The 21,495-nt window shown below is 47.0% G+C and overlaps 1 protein-coding gene across 3 annotated transcripts; it reads left to right on the forward strand.

Moving 5' to 3' along the window:
• The first annotated feature begins 155 nt into the window (after nt 1-155).
• Nucleotides 156-21,357, forward strand: LOC109733705 (uncharacterized). Of its 3 annotated transcripts, XM_073496495.1 has the most exons (7): nt 156-497; nt 1,838-1,919; nt 2,030-2,519; nt 2,660-2,770; nt 3,341-3,502; nt 17,916-17,999; nt 21,087-21,357. In XM_073496495.1, exons 3-6 carry the CDS (start codon nt 2,361-2,363, stop codon nt 17,934-17,936), a joined length of 453 nt encoding a protein of 150 aa, XP_073352596.1. In that variant the 5' UTR covers nt 156-497; nt 1,838-1,919; nt 2,030-2,360; the 3' UTR covers nt 17,937-17,999; nt 21,087-21,357. The 3 variants fall into 3 exon arrangements, 2 of the variants coding, with proteins under 2 accessions (XP_073352596.1, XP_073352595.1); XR_006662513.2 differs by lacking the exons at nt 17,916-17,999; nt 21,087-21,357 and having other exon boundaries at nt 1,823-1,919; nt 3,341-4,496; XM_073496494.1 differs by lacking the exons at nt 17,916-17,999; nt 21,087-21,357 and having other exon boundaries at nt 3,341-4,496.
• The last annotated feature ends 138 nt before the right edge of the window (nt 21,358-21,495 follow it).

A 21,495-nucleotide genomic window follows, 5' to 3' on the forward strand; every position in this document is an offset into this window, starting at 1 on the left:
CATCCGAGAGCAGTCACTCTGGCTTGCGACATTTTTACGGAAACACTAATGCCCACACGTGTGGCACTTCTTCAATTCGCCCACACGTCTTGATCGTCGTCGATTCGTTTTTGCATGAATCTTGACACGAGAAGGCAGATTCCGTGTGCCATGTAGGACAAGGCCGGTGTGTGGTGTGTAGTTGGTTCGCCCGCACGCCGTTTCCCCCTCGGACGTCAGCGGTTTGCGAGTCGGGGTGTGCGCTGGAACTTCCATCGCGCCCGCATGTCACGCATGACTTCGGTTGGCGTCTCCCATGACTCGCCATTCCCTCCCCTCACTGCGGTTCCATTACTCCCATCCGCATTGACTTCTCCCCAACCCACTATCCACAGAAGTTCCATTCGATTGGAGGAGAAGACGAGAGGAGGAGGCGGCGGAAGAGTCGACGACATTCGCGACCGTTGCTGGGGTTCACTCGACCAGAGCGTCATCCCCGGAGCAGCCGCAGTGAGAAGGTAAGGCTATCAAAGTTGGTCCCATTCCTCCCTGCGAAATATGTCCCCCTCCCTCCATGGTCACATTCCCCTCGAGCATTCTCGAGATTCCGGCGAATTGGCGGCACTCCGGTGTCCCCGTCGGCGGGGGAGTCGCGTGCGTGCCATTTAGGGCGGCATTGGGCAGTTTCCTTGTCGTCGTGGTGGTAGTCATGCCGGTGAGGCTCGCCCGGTCGGCAACCACATCCGTACATACGAGAGATTAGTTCCTGGATTTGCCTGTGTGAGTGATTTCTAGTTTGTTAGTTCTGATTTTGCCTCGAAGGCTATGGCCATCACTGTTTTTAGGGCGTTCTTTGTTGTTGAATTCAGGGTATGATAGTTGTGAATGAACCCTAGATCTAGTTTGGTGCATTTCAAAGCGTAGGATAATGACAGTCATGGCAATTTCAACACCCTTGTTTTGTCGCCAACTATCGCACTGATGGCAACTAATTTCCTGAATCAACTATGTAATTTGCCATGTCATATGTAGGATAATGTCAGTTTATGAGATCAAAGTCAGGGAGTAATTTTTGTGTATGATTTCTATATCTAGGTAGTTGCATATTTAAGTGTGTGATAATGGCAGTCACGGCAACTTCATTGCATTTGTTTACCTACAACTATCCTCTAAGTGGCAACTAATTTTGTGAATCAACTATGCCAGTTGCCATGTCATATGCAGAGTAATGGCAGTTCGACTGTACAACAGAGTCACTATGTTGCCATGTTGTTTTTGTGATAGCACAACATATTTGATTGCATCACATGGAAACTCATTTTTTTACGAGGACAGGGTGTGAGTTGCCACATTATGTGTTGTAGACTGGAAGTTGTCTGTCCTATTTGAACTGCCTTAGCTGCCACATCCTTTGTTTGTTAACATGGCAACTCGAACCTAGTAGATGTGGCCCGTCCTTTTACTAAGCCAATGTGCCATTTGCCACATTACATGTTGGACAATGGTAGATGGGTGTTCCTCTTTACTGCCTTAGTTGCCACTTTTATTAGTGCCAACATGGCAACTTGATTCTGCTACATGGCAACTGCTTCCCTAAGAAGCACACACACATGCAGTTGCCATGTTTCTGCATTTGCTTCTCCATTGGTTATTTGCTGCCTATTTGTGCATGTTCAGCACATGGCAATTACCTCCTTTTCAGATGCTACAACTTTGGGGTAAACATGGCAGTTTTCATTTTTTGTTATCGATGATATCCAGTGAATCATTATTTCGTGCATTTCTGTCTGCATCTATCGGCTGTGTTTTCATTTTACACTAGTGTGTTTTTTTCTTACCGTAGCACAATGGCTCGCAGTGACCATCAAGATGATGATGATGACTTCATGGAGTTACTGCCATAGAATCGTGCGACCGGTCGTACAAAATACGGAGATGAGGTTACTCTCCCCCTATGTTTTAATTTGACACTGGGTTTTCATTCTTCTGTTAGAACTAAATTTTTACTACATTGAACATGGCAACAAACGATCCTTTTTGTGTTATGCAGAAGAAGAAACGTCAGTGCAATAGGGCTTCGCAAGAACGCCTGACTATATTGAATGGAGGATTTACTGATGAGTAGAAGGGAGCTGCCGTGAGATGGGGATGCAGGCTCTGATGAATGTTCAGTGCACGAACCTAGTAAACCCTGTATGCTACTGGCTCGGTGAGATATATGAGCCTACGTCTAGGGAATTCGTGATTCCAGGACGTGGAAGACTGCCTTTGGATGAGGAATCTGTGTTCTGCACTTTGGGTGTGCCCCGTGGAGAAATCAAAGTCCGTACGAGGTCAATAATAAGATTGAGGAAGCCTTGTTCGCCCATTTGTTTCCTGCAATGGCATCCATGCCTAATACGACTGTGCTGGCAACTTCACTGGAGGGCATGAAAACCCATGGCGAGGTATTTAAGATGAAGCTGCTCATGTACTTGATCTCAGCTGTCTTTGCGCCTACCACATCTCTTCGCCCAAGCAACAAGTGCTTCCCTATCCTGGTGAATGCTCTCTCTCTACTTCTTTTCCCCTACAATCTTTTGATTTTGATGTCATGCGGAAGATAGTCACTACCAGTTTTTGATATTTTTATTCTGAATGCTGATGCGGCATCTTTTTGTCCTGAAATTGTGTTGTGCAGGCAAAGCTGAAAGACGTTAAGAACATGAATTGGTGTAAATTCATCGCGGACTTCCTACATGATGCATTCTCAAATAAGATGTGCCAAAAGGGCTGTCGCTTGCACCTAATGGTATTTTCCCCTACTCTTTTGCAAATGCTCTTACCACGGTTCATTCTTTCCTAAATCAACATTGCAACTGTTCATAAGTGTGAACCAAATTGTTTTGCATTTTTGGTATCTCTGTTTGGCCATAATCCGACAATCCAGAGTTTTTGACTGATCTTTTAACTGAATTTTGTATTTCCTTTTTTTGATTGCAACCGTAGGAGATCGTGCATGGCAACCCTTTGTTTCATTTCTCTATGACTCTTTTACATGTGAAAGTGAATTTGGTTTGATCCATGGCATCTGTAGTTGCTGCCTACAAGGCAATAGCATTTTTCTACAACACAAATAGTGTTCATTTCCTACATTCATTCTCTTTATACAATCTGGATGGCAACTATCATGTTGAACTGGTGGCAACTGCCAGCATAATAGGATGGCAACTGCCAACATAGCATGATGGCAACTAACATAGATAGATGGCAAATCTTTCTCCCCTTCTTTTCACCTTGTCACTCAAGGAAACTGCATAAGCTTTTTTTCAACATAGCATGATGGCAACTAACATAGCTTTCTTTTTATTGTGTATACTAGCTCATGTACGTCGATCGTCTTGATTTGTCAACTGTCGACTTTACTGAGATAGGAGGCCCGCCGCATCCACATAAGTTTGTTGTCTCTGCGTGGAGGTATGATGCTGTCAAGGCTGTGCTTGCCGTAGACAGGATATCTGATACAAAATATGGGAAACTGCAGGTTAGTTCTGCTGTCTTTCTTGCACAACATTCTTGAATTTAGATGTTCGATATCATATGAAAAAATCCCCATACGGCAACCATTTATGGCTAACAAGCGATAAATACCTTGGCAACCATGGTTGTCTGCACATGGCACCCATGTTTGACCCCATACGACAACTCCGCCATTCCGTGTCGAAACTCCTTCCTTTTTCCTTTTTGCAATCCATGAATTGTAGTCACTGCTCCTTATTTCTTTTGACATCTTATTGCAATCCATGTATTGTGTGAAGTGGCGATTATAAGCCAACTCTTTATCCCATTCTTGTTCATTACATGAGATTGTGTGAAGATGACCCTTCTTGCGACAAAACCACAATGCGGTTATGCCTCTAAGTCGTGCCTCGACACGTGGGAGATATAGCCGCATCGTGGGCGTTACAATTTGTTTGCTCCTATTCTGATGCATAGCCTGCTTTTGTACCTGCTATTGTTACCTACCTGCTTCTCCTAAACTGCTTCTCCGCCACCACCTCCGCCTCCGGAGGCATGGCAAGCTATCATGGCAGCCACCAACGCCAATGCTCAGATGATTCTGCAACTCTTGCAAGAACGCACCCAAGGGCAAGGCAATCAAGGCAATCAAGGTCAAGGCAACAATCAGCCTCGCTTTGCTACTCTCAACCAGTTTCTCGCAAATCAGCCCAAGTCTTTCAGCTACTGTGCCGAGGCCACGGATGCCGATGATTGGCTCGTGGACATCAACAAGCATTTTGATTGTAGCAATGTCAGGCCTGAGGACTATGTCAAGTTCGCTTCTTTTTAGCTCAAGGATCAAGCTGCTGATTGGTATCAACAATACAAAGATTCCAGAGGAGGTCGTGTGATCACTTGGACTGACTTCTGTCGGGACTTCAAAGCGCACCACATTCCACAAAGTGTTGTTGAGAGCAAGCGTGAGGAGTTCCGCAATCTCAAGCAAGGCAACATGTCTGTGTATCAATTCAACATCCAGTTTCAGAAACTTGCTCGCTTCGCTAAACAAGACGTTCCTGATGAAAAGAGCATGATCTATCACTTCAGAGGTGGCCTTAGAGAGGATCTGCAGTTAGCTCTCGTTCTTGTTGAGCCTACTCAGTTTGATCAATTCTATAACATGGCACTGAAGCAAGAGGCTGCTCAGCTCAAGTGTGAGGCTTCTAAGAAGAGAGCCGGAGACGCAGAAGAGAGCCGGAGCCGGAGCCGGAGGCTTCTAAGCAAGAGGCTACTTTTGATCCTAAGATCATTGAAACTCTTTATACTAGCCTAAGGCAATCACAAACGATCGTGTGAACGGATTCTAAAGAATGGCATACTCGGACCAGAATGGATGATGTGGACTACCTTGTTACAGACAACACAAGGGGTGATTTGCTTATCACCGGAAATGGTCGGAACCCCTGGTGGGACCACTTTTGAAGATGGTCCTTATCAGTAATTACTAGGAAGGGTAATCCAAGGTAGGATGGCACAATGACGGTGCAAGCTGGGACAAAAATGCAAATGCTAGGAATGATTCTAGTAACTGGGGAGGAGCTCAACAGTAGAGAGTGAATCTACTGTTTGAAAGGTTTAGCATAACCGAAGGAAACTGGGAGCAATCCCAGTTAGTGCCGATGATAACACCTAGTGCTTGTGCGTGCTCTCAAGAACTTGAGCATTTCCATATTCATCAAGGTTTTACCAACATCCGTGTCGAGGATCCTGGCAACAGAACATACTACCATGATGAACGGTGATGGAGGATGCAGGTGCAAAGGAGGACAACACTTTCTCAGATTTCACCTTAGCGAAGCCAAGGGAGCAAAATCTGGATGATCGACCGAGAGACATTTAGCACTCCGCTTCTAATGTTCTCCTTGATGTTCTAGCGTAACCCATTAGATGTGGTTTGGTATCTAGAACATCAAGTAAAAGGTCGGACTTCAGGAGCACAAGAATCCATAAGGAATAACTACGGAGGTAAGTCCTACGAAATCCTTATGGGGAGGTGGCCAACTTTATCAATCAAGATACTACAATAATAGGCCTTCCGGCTGGATGTGTTGGCCACGACATCCACTTTACCGGTTATCGAGAGGGCAATATTATAATTCTTGGAGAATGTTCCAACCATCATGTCTGCCTGAGATTTAGATCTGGTTGGTGTCAGAATATTCCAGACTCGTCAAGTCTAGGAAGAAAAATGAAGGTTTGCAACACAAATCGACGAGATAACGTTGCAAGATTCTCAGGGGATGAACTACGATAGCAAGCTCCAAAACACGAGCTGGTTCTGCTACAAACATGTGAGCACGTTGTCCCAGACAAGCATGATCACATGGTAGTCTTATAATAAAACACTACCGAGTTCTGGTTGGGAACCATCAACGAGGATATCGAAGTTCTTTCATAAGTCCGGATTAGCTCTTATGAAGGAACTCCTTCTCCTTGAACAAATCAATCAGTGGCTTGGTGTGCTAGGGATACATATAGAATGAAGGTTGCAAGTCTCCAAACCGCGGTATACTTCGCACATATGCATGACTGACTTGGGATGATTCCAGAGGAGGCAAAACAAACTTTCTCGAATTCACGGCGGCAACTTGCATCTAATGCACATGAATTAGAGTAAGTCACTTCTTTCATCCAACATATGCTTCATGACGGAACACGAAGATAATGCTTATAAAGTTTCCAATACTAGCTGGATGTTCAACACGAGTCATGGAGAAGGTAGCAGTGTTGCTGATGGGCTCAACAACATTTCATCCAGGTTTCCATGGAGATGGAATTCCATAATTATGTGAACAAGTGATAGCATTGGTCAGACCCAAAAGATATAATGGTGTATGCTCGAGGGATCAACCACGAGTAAGACAACATTATGAACATCGTTGGTCCTGATTTGATTTGATGATAGCCCATACTCAAATCAAGGTAGCCCATACTCAAATCAAGGTCTTGATACGACAATAGGTCCAACAACTGATCACAGGGACCAATCGATGAAGATATCATCTATCTTCAACACACGCAAATATATCCCTTAACATGAACTAAGTTAGCCAACCTTTTATCTTCCAACTCTCCAAGTTGTTGTTTAGCTTGACCAACTAGCTCAGGGGTATCCAACACAGATTCTTGGAGAAGGGGTGGTTTATTGGAAAACCAACTTGTTCACAAACTCAACATATCGGTCAGGGACAACCTGGTGGTACTTCCAAGAAGATATTTGGAAAATCACGATCCACCGACTTGTTATTAAGATCGAGAACAATCTTGCTTTTCAGGGCAAGACGATATGATCAACTGAGCAAGGGTTTGACAAAAATCCTAACTCATTGATTGAAGAGTGCACCAAAAATAAGGACTAGGTAGCACGATCAACCTCAGAATGGTGATTCGATAACCAACACGCTAAGGATGAAATTATTGTCCTTTAACTACCAAGCAACGGAATTGCTAGGAGTATAGATTTCACACACCACGATTCACTTGTCAGTATTCCGGTTACAATAATACGGAGACCGAGGAATGAATAACGATGGCCAGAGGTATCACTGCAACAAGAATTCATGAGGGTTGGTGCAATCCTCATGAGATTCCTGACATAAAGAGGGTAATACTCGTAGGTAGAACAGAACAAAAGCTGGTTAGGCATTTGATCTGCGGAATACAACTACTTTGACCCAATCCCAGAGATGGACGAGGTACTGGAGTTTGTTTCTCCTAGTCATTCCGGATTAGAATGGCTTGACAGACCACCAGAATAATAGGCATCGATAACACAAATGCACAATTACTCCTGACTATCAATTGATAGACGAGGGCCAGAAAATAACTAAAGAGGGACAACTCAAAGGAACATATGGTTTTCTGAGTTGTGGATGCATAGATTAGTATGTCGGGCGAAGCTCAACATTTCTTCCGGATAACCCATGGAGAAAGGGTAGAACTGGCAGATTCACAATGTAGAATGGAGAACTCATTAAGAGCACTCTGGTCGTGACCTTTTGGTTCAAACGAACTCCTGCCAAGAATGGTTCATGGTATTTAGAAGAACGATATACCTCGGACCTCGAGGACTAATGCAAAGGTTACTAATAACTTAAGGGAACTAGCAAACACTATCAACAGGAGGTAAGTGGAGTGAATCTTGGGCTCAAGAACCCAGAAGTAGAATGCCTACTAACTAGATGGCATCACGGGATGCTTTCGAGAATAATAGCCAGAATCTGCACACTGGGAATACAAGCATAGCTAGCTTACTAGGTAATCTTCTAAGACACCTAGGGTCGTAATAATAACTCCAACATATATGTCAAGGCAACAGAGTACCTCAACTCAACGATTAGTGTGGTTAATCTGGCCCAAAGGAACATCGAGAACGGAAAGAAGGGATTGCAAATGCATCGGACTATTTAGAAACCTGGGATGACTTGGACAGCATAACGACTGTAAATGCTAAAAAATACTTGAGACATCCTGCAAAATAGTGGCATGACCACTCAACATCACAATATAAACTTCCGGGATCAATGGTCAACATACGGAAGTAGTAGGAACTGAACTGAGGCTTAAGTCCATTAATCCTATGAGTCTACGGATTAGTAACACGTGAACCTGATAGAGAGAAGAGAAGCCTAGTTCTTAATCCCCGTAGAAGAGAAGAGGGTGACTCAGATCAGAAGGGCATAAGGTAAAGGAGTAAAAAGAGCCTTACGTTCCCTTCCACAATCAATTCCCTTACATAACTAAAGCATTTCTAGACTCAACTTCGACCAGTTTGGCTTGGTAAACCTACAGGCAGTCAGGCTCTGATACCAACGCTGTCGGGACCCCGATTCCAAGTCACACCGATCTAGCCTGTAACACCTCATATCACTTTGCGGCCTCACGCACGGTACTCCCACGGGTGTCGCCTTACCATGGCCCGGGACCGTTTGCGCCTTTTGGCTCGCGTATATGACAATGTCGCTAGCATCCATATGACAGAGAACCCGGGCCGACATGGCTAGTCGTGAACCCAAAGCGGCACTAACGTATGGGGACAGGCATACATGAATCAACATCGAACATGTCGGTCAGCAGCGTAAGAATCCGGGCTGTAGCACTGGGCTAACAGGACTCCGGGAACCCGGGCTATAGCAGGCTAGGCAGGACTCCGGATGTCACCGCGTGACATTTCCCCGAAGGGACAGACACAGGAACGAAGTGAATCACATGCCGGCCAGTCAAGTGTTCCGGAGCAGTAGTGCTGGGCTAGCAGGACTCCGGTGAACCGGGCTGTAGCGGACTACTATGGCTCAAGGAGGCACTAGACTACATTTCCCCATAAGAGAGGCTGCTAAGGATAGACAACTAGATTGTCGGATCCCACACATACCAAGCATTTCAATCATACACACAATATGCTCGATATGTGCAAATACAACATGGCATCACAACAAGACTCTACGACTCAGAGTATTTATTCATTAGGCTCCGAAGAGCCAGATATTACAAACATGGGTCTCATGACCCAACATTCAGAGCATACAAGTCAAAGCACATGCGGAAGCTCAACATGTCTGAGTACAGACATCTACAAATGAAAAAAAAGCTGAGAAGCCTGACTATTTACTAGATCCTGCCGAGGGCACAAGATCGTAGCTGAGGTATCAAGCTAAACGTCGAAGTCCACACGGAACTACTAGCGAGACTGACGTCTCTCTGCAAAACATAAAATAAGCAAACGTGAGTACAAATGTACCCAGCAAGACTTACATCAGAACTATCTACATATGCATCGGTATCAACAAAGGGGGTGGTGGAGTTTAACTGCAGCAAGCCAGCTTTGACTCGGTGGCTATCCTAACTACGACTGCAAGCAACTCTTTTGAGGTGGCGCACACGAGTCCACATATTCACCAAATCAATACTCCACTATGGACCCGCTCCCGTCTCCCTACGAGAACGCCATCCATAGCACTCACGCTTATCTTGCGCATTTTAGAGTATCCACTTTCACTTGTCTATGAACTGTTATAGGCAACCCAGAAGTCCTTTACCGCGGACACGGCTATTCGAATAGATGATGTTAACCCTGCAGGGGTGTACTTCGTCACACACGCTCTCGCCACTTACCACCATGTACACGTCGTGTACCTCGGCAACCTTCAAGCGGAAGCCTGGCGAGGGAGTCGGCCACAGCCTACCTAAACAGTCAAGTCTCTAGTCCAGGTTTATCGCCTATTCAGGTTCCATCCGCAGGGAGTCCGGCCGAGGTTTCCACATACGGCCCCGAACGATGTGTGCAGGGTTCCCGAGACACCAAACGGGCGCCCGGTACACCATGCCACATGCCTACTGCATCACAGCCCACCCCTCGGTCAGCGCTGTCCACGGCCTCCAGCATACTACAAACACCAGAAACTACTTGCAACTCCTGGACAGAGGACAAGGGTGATTAAGAAGCCGAGAGGGTCCATTGGTTTCGGGCCCAATGCGTGGTAGTAACTGTATCATGGATCACAAACACAGAACTCAGTTCCTGAGGACGGCTTCAATGAGACAACCCACCATGTACTCCTACATGGCCTCTCACCGCTACCTTTACCAAATCGTGTTCACACACTTGGCTCACACACAGTAGGACATGTTCACAACTTTCCAATTCATCCCCGATGAATCAGACCTGACACAACTCTAAGCAATAGCAGGCATGACAAACAAGCATGAATGAGTAGGCACATCAGGGCTCAAACAACTCCTACTCATGCTAGTGGGTTTCATCTATTTACTGTGGCAATGACAGGTCATGCAGAGGATAAGGGGTTCAACTACCGCAACAAGTAACAGTTGAATCGTTGTTGTCCTAATGTAGTAAAAGAGAGCAGGAGCGAGAGAGTGGGATTGTATCGGAATGAACAAGGGGGTTATGCTTGCCTGGCACTTCTGAAGATATTATAGTTCTTCATCGGTGTCATCGATCACGTCATCGGAGCATCGGCTACTGAGAGGGGACGATTACCGGCAAACAGAGAAGGGCACGATCAATGCAATGCACAATATGATGCATGCTATGACATGGCAATATGAATGTGTTTTGGGCTAATGCAAGCTAGAGCAGAATGGTTTGAGTTGATTTGAACCAAAGATTCAAATTCACATTCAAACTATGAATTCAAATAGTGCATTATCATGTTTTCACCTATACAGCAGGTATAACTTAGTTTGACATGCATGAAAATGATACAGATGGATAGATTGCATTTTTCTGATAATTTTTCATATATAAATTATTTCATTCTGAGCTACGGTTGATTTTATATGATTTTTAGAAGTTTATACTATTTTCTGGAATTTCCTGAATAAACTTAAATCCAGATAATGCTTTACTGCGTCAGCCTGACGTCAGTGTGACGTCAGCAGGTCAACTAACCCAGTCAGGTCAAACCTGACCAGTGGGGTCCGCGTCAGTGTGACAGGGCAGGAACAGAGGCTGACCAGTGGGGCCAGGTCAACGGCCACGTCAGCGTAGTCAAACTAACACGTGGGGCCACTGGACTTAGATTAATTCAATCTATTTTTGTTAGATGGTTAATTATACAGTGGGGCCCGCATGTCAATTGCACAGGGCATCATTAGCACTAGCCTAATCGGGGTTAGGCCGGCGCTTAGCCGCCGGTGACCTCTGGCCACGGCGGAGGCACGCCGGAATCGCGGCTCCGGCATCCATTCGATGCGCAGATGGGTGCTATGGGTAGCTAGCGCTCGCGCCCATCCAATGGAACAAGCGGGAGGCCGTGGGGTGGCCGGAAGTAGCGCCGGCGTTGAGGTTAGCGGCGGCCGGGGCTACGGGACCGACGAAACGACGCTGCAGTGCACGGCAGCAGCAACGGTTGAGTGTTCCAGGCTCCTGACGGCGTGCTGAGCATGTTGCAGTGCTTGGTTGCGGTCATAGCTAGCTCTGGCCGCGGCGGCGATGTGGCCTGACGGCGGCGAGCTTCGGAGCTCATGAGGACGGCAGCTACAGGGTGAAATCGACGAGGTGGTTAGGGGGAAAAGGACCGGAGCCTCACAGTGAGTGCAGAGGTGGCCTCGGCGTGCTCGGGGAAGCACCGGAGCGAGCGGGGCGGCGAGAGGGATCTCCGGCGTTGGGAGGTTGAAGACGACGACGTGGAGGCACTCGGGGCGTCCGGCGTTGCACAGCTCGACGAGGAGGAAGAGGGATACTAGGCGGAGCTCTTGGGCATCTCAGGGCGTCGCCGGGATGGCGGTGTCCGCGGTGGTGGCGAGCGGCGGAGACGGAGGCGTTCGGGCGGGAAGAACAGAGGAGGGGGAGAGCGAGAGAGAGCCGGACGGCTCTGGGGGTCGCGTGGCATCGTCCAGACGCGTCGAGGCGGAGCCAGGCAGGCAGGGAGGGAGGAGGTGGCCGCGGCATGTAGCTGCGCGCGTCGGGCAAGCGCCCTCGCCTACTGGCGCGAGGAGGAAGGCGACAGGAGAGCGCCTGGTGGGCTGGGCCGCCAGCTGGGCCGGCCAGGTGGGCTGCACAGTAGGTAGGTCCAGGTAACTTTCTCTCCCTCTTCTGTTTTCTAATTTGTTTTTGTTTTCTAATTCTTTGCCTCTGTTTTGAGCTTAGGAAAAATACCAAGGCATTTCCTAAAATCCTGAAAATATTCATGGACACTTGCTGAATTATTTCAGTGGCCCAAAAATAGTTCCAACATTATTTGAACATTTAAATTATTTATAGCATTTAAATGCCCAAAAGTCAAATACAACAAGATTTAATTCAAAATCCAGGATGGCCTAGAAATAGGTGCATCATTTTTGGCAGGGGTTTTCACCTTTAACAAAAATCATGAACTTTTCTAAAGGGCATTTGGGTTCATTGAAAATATTTTTTACTTGAACCTAGTTGAATGCATTTGGTGCTAGGGTTTCAACATCCCCATTTCAAGTTTCTTTGAAAATTAAACATGATGACATGAGGAACAAGCAAAAGTCAAACAAGGGCTGATCTGGGGCTGTGACATTATCGATCTTGAGCCTGGCACTGAACCCGTTTGCAAGCGTCCATACAAGCTTGGACCCAACGAGCTGAAGGAATTGAAGAAACAGCTCGATGAACAAGAGCGTCTGGGTTTGATCAGACCGAGTTCATCTCCATGGGGTTGTGGTGTTCTTTTTGTAAAGAAGAAGGATGGCACGAACCGACTTTCTGTCGACTACCGTCCATTGAACAAGAAGACAATCAAGAACAAGTATCCACTTCCCAACATCAATGAGCTATTCGAGCAACTCAAAGGTGCTAAAGTATTCTCCAAGCTTGACCTTCGTATGGGTTATCATCAGATTCGCATTCGTGAAGAAGATATTCCCAAGACAGCATTCAGAACAAGCTTTGGTTCTTATGAATATACTATCGTGTCTTTCGGCCTTGTCAATGCTCCGCCAGTATTCTCTCGGATGATGAATTTCATCTTCAACCCCTATACCAATGAATTCGTCCTGGTGTATCTCGATGATATATTGGTCTTCTCCAACAATAAGAAGGATCATGCCAAACATTTGCGATTGGTGCTCGACAAGCTCAGAGAGTATCAATTCTATGCGAAGTTCTCAAAATGTGAGTTTTGGCTTGATGAAGTTCTTTTCCTTGGTCACATCATCTCTGCCAAGGGCATCACTGTTAATCCCGAGAAGGTGTCCGCAATTGTGAATTGGGAACCTCCTCAGAATGTCAAGCAGCTCCGCAGTTTTCTTGGTCTTGCAAGCTATTGCCGAAGATTCGTAGAGAATTTCTCCAAGATTGCAAAGCCTCGTTCCAACCTCCTCCAGAAGCATGTGAAGTATGTCTGGTCTCCTGAGTGTGACGTTGCTTTCAACACTCTCAAAGAGAAACTAGTCACAGCTCCTGTCTTAACTCCTCCTTATGAATCCAAGCCATTTGAAGTTTTCTGTGATGCTTCTCTCCAAGGTCTCGGTGCTGTATTAATGCAAGAGAAGAAAGTTGTGGCCTATACCTCTCGTCAGTTGAAGCCCAATGAGAAGAACTACCCCACTCACGATCTTCAGTTGGCGGCAGTTGTCCATGCATTAATAATGTGGAGACATCTCTTGTTGGGAAGACAAGTGGACATATTCACCGATCAGAAGAGTCTCAAGTACATCTTCACTCAGCCCAACCTCAACCTCAGGCAGACTCGATGGGTCGAAATGATTCAAGAGTACAATCCGAGTATTGAATATACTCCAGGCAAAGCCAATGTCATTGCAGATGCTTTGAGCAGGAAGGCTTATTGCAACAACTTAATTCTCAAGCCATTCCAACCGGATCTTTGTGAAGCTTTCCGCAAGCTGAATCTCCAAGTTGTTCCTCAAGACTTTCTTGCCAACCTCATAGTCTCTCCTACTTTGGAAGATCAAATTCGTGAGGCACAACTTCTTGATGCCATGGTGAAGAAGGTGAAACGTGGTATCGACAAGGGTCTTTCCAAATGCAAGTGCTATCGCATTGATGACAGAGACACTTTATTCTTCGAGGACCGGATTGTGGTTCCTAAAGGTGATCTAAGGAAAGTCATTATGAACGAGGCGCACAATTCTCTTCTTTCCATTCATCCTGGAAGTACGAAGATGTATCATGACCTCAAGCAGTCGTATTGGTGGACTCGAATGAAGCGAGAAATTGCTCAATTCGTGAATGAATGTGATGTCTGTCGAAGAGTGAAAGCAGAACACCAACGACCAGCTGGTCTCCTCCAACCTCTTGCTATCCCAGAATGGAAGTTTGATCATATCGAAATGGACTTCGTGACTGGATTTCCAAAGTCCAAGCGTGGAAATGATGCTATCTTCGTTGTCATTGACAAGCTTTCTAAAATGGCTCATTTCCTTCCAATCAAAGAATCCATCACAGCAGTTCAGTTCGCAGAGCTATACACCTCCAGAATTGTCTCCTTGCACGGCATTCCACAATTGATTTCTTCAGATCGTGGAAGCATCTTCACCCCTAAGTTCTGGGACTCCTTCCAGAAGGCCATGGGCACAAACATTCGCTTCAGCACAGCTTTCCATCCTCAAACTAGTGGCCAAGTCGAGCGAGTCAATCAAATTCTTGAAGATATGCTCAGGGCTTGTGTCATTTCCTTTGGCATGAAATGGGAAGATTGTCTTCCATATGCCGAATTCTCCTACAACAACAGCTTCCAAGCAAGTTCGGGCAAGGCCCCATTCAAGATTCTCTATGGCAGAAAGTGTTGTACTCCTCTTAATTGGTCAGAGACTGGTGAACGCCAACTTCTTGGCAATGACTTAATCATAGAAGCCGAAGAAATGTGTAAAGTCATCCGTGATAATCTCAAAGCCGCGCAATCGCGCCAGAAGAGTTACTATGATAGTAAGCACCGTGATGTGGCTTTCGAGATCGGAGACCATGTCTACCTCCGCGTCTCTCCAATGAAAGGCACTCGTCGCTTCAATATCAAAGGGAAGCTTGCCCCTAGATACGTGGGTCCTTTCAAGATCATTGGCAAAAGAGGCGACCTCGCCTATCAACTTGAGCTTCCTTCCAACTTCGCGAACGTGCATGATGTGTTTCACGTGTCACAGCTTCGCAAGTGCTTCAAGATGCCTGAGCGCACTATCAACTTCGAAGAGATCGACCTTCAAGAAGATTTGTCTTATCATGAGCACCCCGTTGCTATTCTTGAAGAAACTGAGCGCAAGACTCGCAACAAGTCAATCAAATTCCTGAAAGTGAAGTGGTCGCACCATTCCGACCGGGAAGCCACCTGGGAACGCGAGGGCCATCTTCGTTCTGAATATCTGGAGTTCTTTCAGTCCTAGATCTCGGGACGAGATCCTGTCATAGTGGTGGAGTGTTGTAACACCCCGCATGTAACTTTCCTTATTTGTAACTCCAACTCTTGCCATTTTCGACTATGTGTTATGATATTCACTCCGTGGTCGGGTTTTGTCTTTCGTTTTGCATTTGGTTCATGTCATGCATTTCATATCATGTCATCATGTGCATTGCATTTGCATACGTGTTCGTCTCATGCATCCGAGCATTTTCCCCGTTGTCCGTTTTGCAATCCGGCGCTCCCATCTCCTCCGGTGCACCCCTCTTGTTTTCTTTCATGAGCGGGTGTCAAACGTTCTCGGAATGGACCGAGGCTTGTCAAGTGGCCTTGGTATACCACCGGTAGACCACCGGTCAAGTTTCGTTCCATTTGGAGGTCGTTTGGTACTCCAACGGTTAACCGGGTAACCGCAGAGGCCTTCTGTGTGTTGCAGCAAAACCCCCTCTCTAAACAGCCCAAAACCCACCAAACTCTTTTCCATGCTGTAGGTCGTTCGATCACGATCGTGTGGGCGAAAACCGCACCTCATTTGGACTCTCCTAGCTCCCTCTACCTATTTATATGCATCTCTCCCAAAAACGTTCGCAGGCAAACCCTAACCCGCTCCCCTCGCGCCGCGCCGGACGTGTCCGCCGCCACTGGACACCTCCCCGCCGTCGCGCCCGACGAATCGGGGGCCGCCACGTGGCAGCCCGTACGCCGCCGCCGCCGAAGCCCGCGGGCCCAGCGCCGGCCCCCGAGCCCGGTCGCGCCCCGCCGCCCGCGCCTCCCTCCAGCGCCGCCGCCTCGCCTCCCTCCGCCACCGCACCCGTGCCTGCCATCTCGCCGCCGACGCCCGCTGGCGCCACGCCGCCGCCGCCGCGCCACCGCGTCTCCTCCGCCGTCGCCAGCGCCGCCGCGCCGTCCACCTCCTCCTCCGGCGCCCGAGCGCCTCCTCTTCCCCCCGACGCCGGCCGCCGCGGCCTCCCTCGCCTCTCCCGTCGCCGGCGAGCTCCATCGAGGCCGACCCCCGATCTGGATCCAGAAGAACTCCCGTGCGTTGACTTTTCCCGAACCCTCGAGATTTTCTCTAAGTCATTTTCTGTCACAACATGTCCACTTGTTCATAGCATCGTAACTCTCCGCATATAGTTCCGTTTCGCATGTGTAATATACTGAATTGTTCGTCTCATGATGCTCTACATTTTGTTCAATTGCACCATGTTCATTTGAGGCCATGTTGATGCCCAAATCTCTGTTGCAAGAGTGCTAGTTGCTGTTATCTACTGGTTCTTAGCAGAACTTGGAGATTTGTTATTTTTGTATCATTTAATCTGTGCATCTTATGGGCGTGAGCTCTACATGTGTTTTGTTGTATGCCATGCTATTTTTCCAGTGGTGTATTCCATGTATTTTTGTGATCTCTGTGGTGACTAGCACAAGCATGCAAACTAGGCCCCGTAATGTTTCTGATTTCAGGGACTTAGTAATTTCTCCAAGTCTGTCTGCTGTTATTTTGTTGCCATGTAAACTTGATGCTACAGAGAGATCCATGCATATTTTGGAGATGTTCAGTAAGGATGTTTTGTAGATATTGTTGTAATTTATCCATTCCTGCCCTTGTTTGCAATTATGGAGTACCATAGCATGACTCAATATTTATCTACTTTTACTATAAAATATTTCTGGCAGATTGTTTACGTGTTATTCAATTTTTTGCCAAGATTATTGTAGTTGATCCATACATGCTATGTATTTTCTCTTGCCATGGTCAGCTTCATAAACATGCCATCTTGCTGTAGGTATGCTTGTTTCGTCATGAATTGCCTTGTGGTAAGTGCATCAAGCTCACCAAGATGCCTTCATATTATTGTTTCTGCCATGCTCTGTTTTCTGCAGAGTCTGAAACCTGATAATGAAACTTGCTATGTTTACAAGGTTGCCATCATATCTTCTGGTCCTTTTTGGCTTATGGTCAGTAAGGGACTTTTGTCATATGCATTTAGTAGAATACTGCCATGCCTTGTTTTGCCATGTTAAGTTCCTGTAGCATGTTGATTTCATGCTCTGAACATTGCTACCTGATGCTGTTTTCTGCCATGTCCAGTAATTTCACCAAGTCGGTGAACCTGTTATCTTTTGCACTTTTTCCATGCTTGGTTGAGCCTGATATGTTGTGATCTAGCCGTAGCTCTGTGTTCATCTTTTGTCAAGCATCTCCTGTAGATTACTGCCATATGCTTTGTTGCTATGTTGGAGTGCTGTAGCATTGTTACTTGTTGCATTTTAAGTGCTATCATGCTGTTAATCGCAGATTCGTGTCATTCTTGTTTTGCTTGCCATTTGCAAACCGTGCATCCGTTTCCGGTGATCTTTATATCGATTTCGACCGAAATTATCTCATCTTTCCAGTGGCATGCTTGGTTTGCCAAGTTACTGCCTTGTTCATCATTTTCCTTCCGGAGCACGCATATGCATCGCATATCACGTCTCGCATATCATACATGTTTTGCATCATGTTGTTTGTGCATTCCTCGTGATTTATTGTGGTTACTTTGCGTGTGTTCTTGTCTTGGGTAGAGCCGGGAGACGAGTTCGTGAACGAGGAACCTGTTGAGTACGCTTACGAGGATCAAGCTTTCGACAACTCTGAGAACCTTGCAGGCAAGATAACCACCCCTCGAAATCACTTCTATCTTTGCTTTGCTAGTTGTTCGTTCTATTGCCATGCTGTGCTACCAACCACTTGCTATATCATGTCTCCCATATTGCCATGTCAGCCTCTAACCATCCTTTCCTAGCAAACCGTTGTTTGGCTAAGTTACCGCTTTTGCTCAGCCCTTCTTATAGCGTTGTTAGTTGCAGGTGAAGTTGAAGTTTGTTCCATGTCGGAACATGGATATGTTGGGATATCACAATATCTCTTATTATATTAATGCATCTATATATTTGGTAAAGGGTGGAAGGCTCGGCCTTATGCCTGGTGTTTTGTTCCACTCTTGCCACCCTAGTTTCTGTCATACCGGTATTATGTTCCTTGAGTTTGCGTTCCTTACGCGGTCGGGTGATTTATGGGACCCCCTTGACAGTTCGCCTTGAATAAAACTCCTCCAGCGAGGCCCAACTTTGGTTTTACCATTTGCCACCTAAGCCTTTTCCCCCGGGTTTTCGCGAGCCCGAGGGTCATCTTATTTTAACCCCCGGGCCAGTGTTCCTCTGAGTGCTGGTCCAAACTAGAGCACCGTGCGGGACCGTCCCTTGGCAACTTGGGTTATGTTGGTACCTGTACGCTTCGCTTATTCGGTGTGCTCTGAGAACGAGATATGTGCAGCTCCTATCGGGATTTGTCGGCACATTCGGGCGGCTTTGCTGGTCTTGTTTTACCATTGTCGAAATGTCTTGTAAACCGGGATTCCGAGACTGATCGGGTCTTTTCGGGAGAAGGTTTATCCTTCGTTGACCGTGAGAGCTTATGATGGGCTAAGTTGGGACACCCCTGCAGGGTATTATCTTTCGAAAGTCGTGCCCGCGGTTATGAGGCAGATGGGAATTTGTTAATGTCCGGTTGTAGAAAACTTGTCACTTGACCCAATTAAAACACATCAACTGTGTGTGTAGCCGTGATGGTCTCTTCTCGGCGGAGTCCGGGAAGTGAACACGGTTTGAGTTATGAATGACGTACGTAGGAGTTCAGGATCACTTCTTGGTCATTGCTAGATGTTGACCGTTCCGTTGCTTCTCTTCTCGCTCTCTTTTGCGTATGTTAGCCACCACATATGCTTATTGCCTGCTGCAGCTCCACCTCATTACACCATCCTTTCCTATAAGCTTAAATAGTCTTGATCTCGCGGGTGTGAGATTGCTGAGTCCTCGTGACTCACAGATTCTACCAAAATAGTTGCAGGTGCCGACGATGCCAGTGCAGATGATGGGATCGATCTCAAGTGGGAGTTCAATGAGGAACGTGGCCGTTACTATGTGTCTTTTCCTGATGATCAGTAGTGGAGCCCAGTTGGGACGATCGGGGATCTAGCATTTGGGGTTATCTTATTTTCATTCGGATCTTGACCGTAGTCGGTCTATGTGTGTATTTTGGATGATGTTTGGATTATATTTATGTATTGTGTGAAGTGGCGATTGTAAGCCAACTCTTTATCCCATTCTTGTTCATTACATGGGATTGTGTGAAGATGACCCTTCTTGCGACAAAACCACAATGCGGTTATGCCTCTAAGTCGTGCCTCGACACGTGGGAGATATAGCCGCATCGTGGGCGTTACAATTTGTTTGCTCCTATTCTGATGCATAGCCTGCTTTTGTACCTGCTATTATTACCTACCTGCTTCTCCTAAACTGCTTAGTATAGGTTTGTTAGTGATCCATCTGTGACCCCCACCTTGTCCTTGTTGCCCCTGCTTCATCATCGACGACTCGATCAACGTGATCGACGACCAGAGCCTGACACCTCACATCACATCACGCCCCTTTTGTTGCTCGACTTTGCAGAACTACTATCGAGTGCCGAGGGTGATCCCTCATAACGCACTCCTGATGATAATTCTGTAGTGTAGCTATTCGGTCGTGGTCATCGAGGGTGATTTCCTCTTTCACCATTCCCGATACGGCTCTGTCGTTCAACACCTCAAGTGTGAACCTCGAGGGTGGTCCCTCTTACGTTCACCTTGATGATTACATCGAGTGGAATCCTCCGAGGGTGATTCCTTGGGTTTTCCCCTTGATGTTTGGACACACGGTTACCTTGTCTTTACTGGAGACCTTGGTGAAAGTCGGGCGGGCCCGGAGAGCACCCGCAAGATGGTTACGAGGCACGGCCGGGAAGTCAGGCAGCCCTCGAGTGGGCTGGGCTTGCCCTTGCCGTATTTCCTCGAGACAGGGCGAGGGGGTCACATTATTGTGAGTCTCTGCTCGTCTCCGCGAGCCCCCAATGCACTAACAGGTTTGGGTATTTGTTCTGAGTTGGCCTTTGGCCTTTACGCACTAACCACCACGCGAGAATAGATATGGGCCTCGACGTCGTGGTATCAGCTGAAGCTTTGTCAAATGTCCAGTTCAGCATTGTGGCACGGTCAGATCGTGCCATCCACTACACGGGTGGTGCTGGTATCCACCCTGCACACAACGACCCGGAGTGCAACGGGCGATGGGCCCAGACCCCGGAGTGCTTAGGATGTAGACCGGCGGGGACCTCTCTGCTGAGCCTAGGTAGGGCTGTGATGTGTTGATCTTCCGAGGCCGGGCATTGACCCCAGAAAGGTGTGTCCGGCCAGGGTGATCGAGCGTGTTGGGTAACGTGGTGCACCCCTGCAGGGAAGATATATATTCGAATACCGTGTCCATGGTAATGGACGTTCAGACTTATATCTTGATCTAATACAACTAGAAATGGATACTTAAGTTATGTGGCTCCGGGATTGCTTTCTCGTAGGGAGTCGAGGAAGGATCTTTGGCCGTTGATACTGCAACATGTTTGTTAAATATAAACTCCTATTATTTACTCTTCTACATGCTGCAAGATGCTTGGAGCTGCTTGAAGATGCTAGTCTTCGATAGGCTAGGCCTTCCCCTCTATTCTGGCATTCTGCAGTTCAGTCCACAGATACAGCCCCTTCATTTGATACCAATGCATATTTAGTTTAGATCTGATGCTTGCGAGTACTTCGGATGAGTACTCACGGTTGCTTTGCTACCCCTTTTTCCCCCTTCCTTCTTCTTTCCGGTTGATGCAACCAGATGGTGGATCCCTGGAGTCAGATGCCACTGCCGACGGATACTACTACATGGAGGCCACCGAAGACCAGGAGTAGTTAGGAGGTCCCAGGCAGGAGGCCTTGCCTCTTCGATCGTTGTTGCTTTTGTGTTTGCCTTCTTAAGGCAACCTTGTTTAACTTATGTCTGTACTCAGATATTGTTGCTTCCGCTGACTCTTGTGTATCGAGCTTGTATTCGAGCCCTCGAGGCCCCTGGCTTGTAATATGAAGCTTGTATTATTTTAATTTGTGTCTAGAGTTGTGTTGTGATATCTTCCAGTGAGTCCCTGATCTTGGTCGTACACATTTGCGTGCATGATTAGTGTACGGTCAAATCGGGGGCGTCACACCAAGAGCGGCGAGAATATCCTCACCAAGAATTTCCCAGAACA

The sequence above is a fragment of the Aegilops tauschii genome, chromosome 4, assembly GCF_002575655.3.
Source record: "Aegilops tauschii subsp. strangulata cultivar AL8/78 chromosome 4, Aet v6.0, whole genome shotgun sequence".
In the NCBI taxonomy this organism is placed as follows: Eukaryota; Viridiplantae; Streptophyta; class Magnoliopsida; order Poales; family Poaceae; genus Aegilops; species Aegilops tauschii.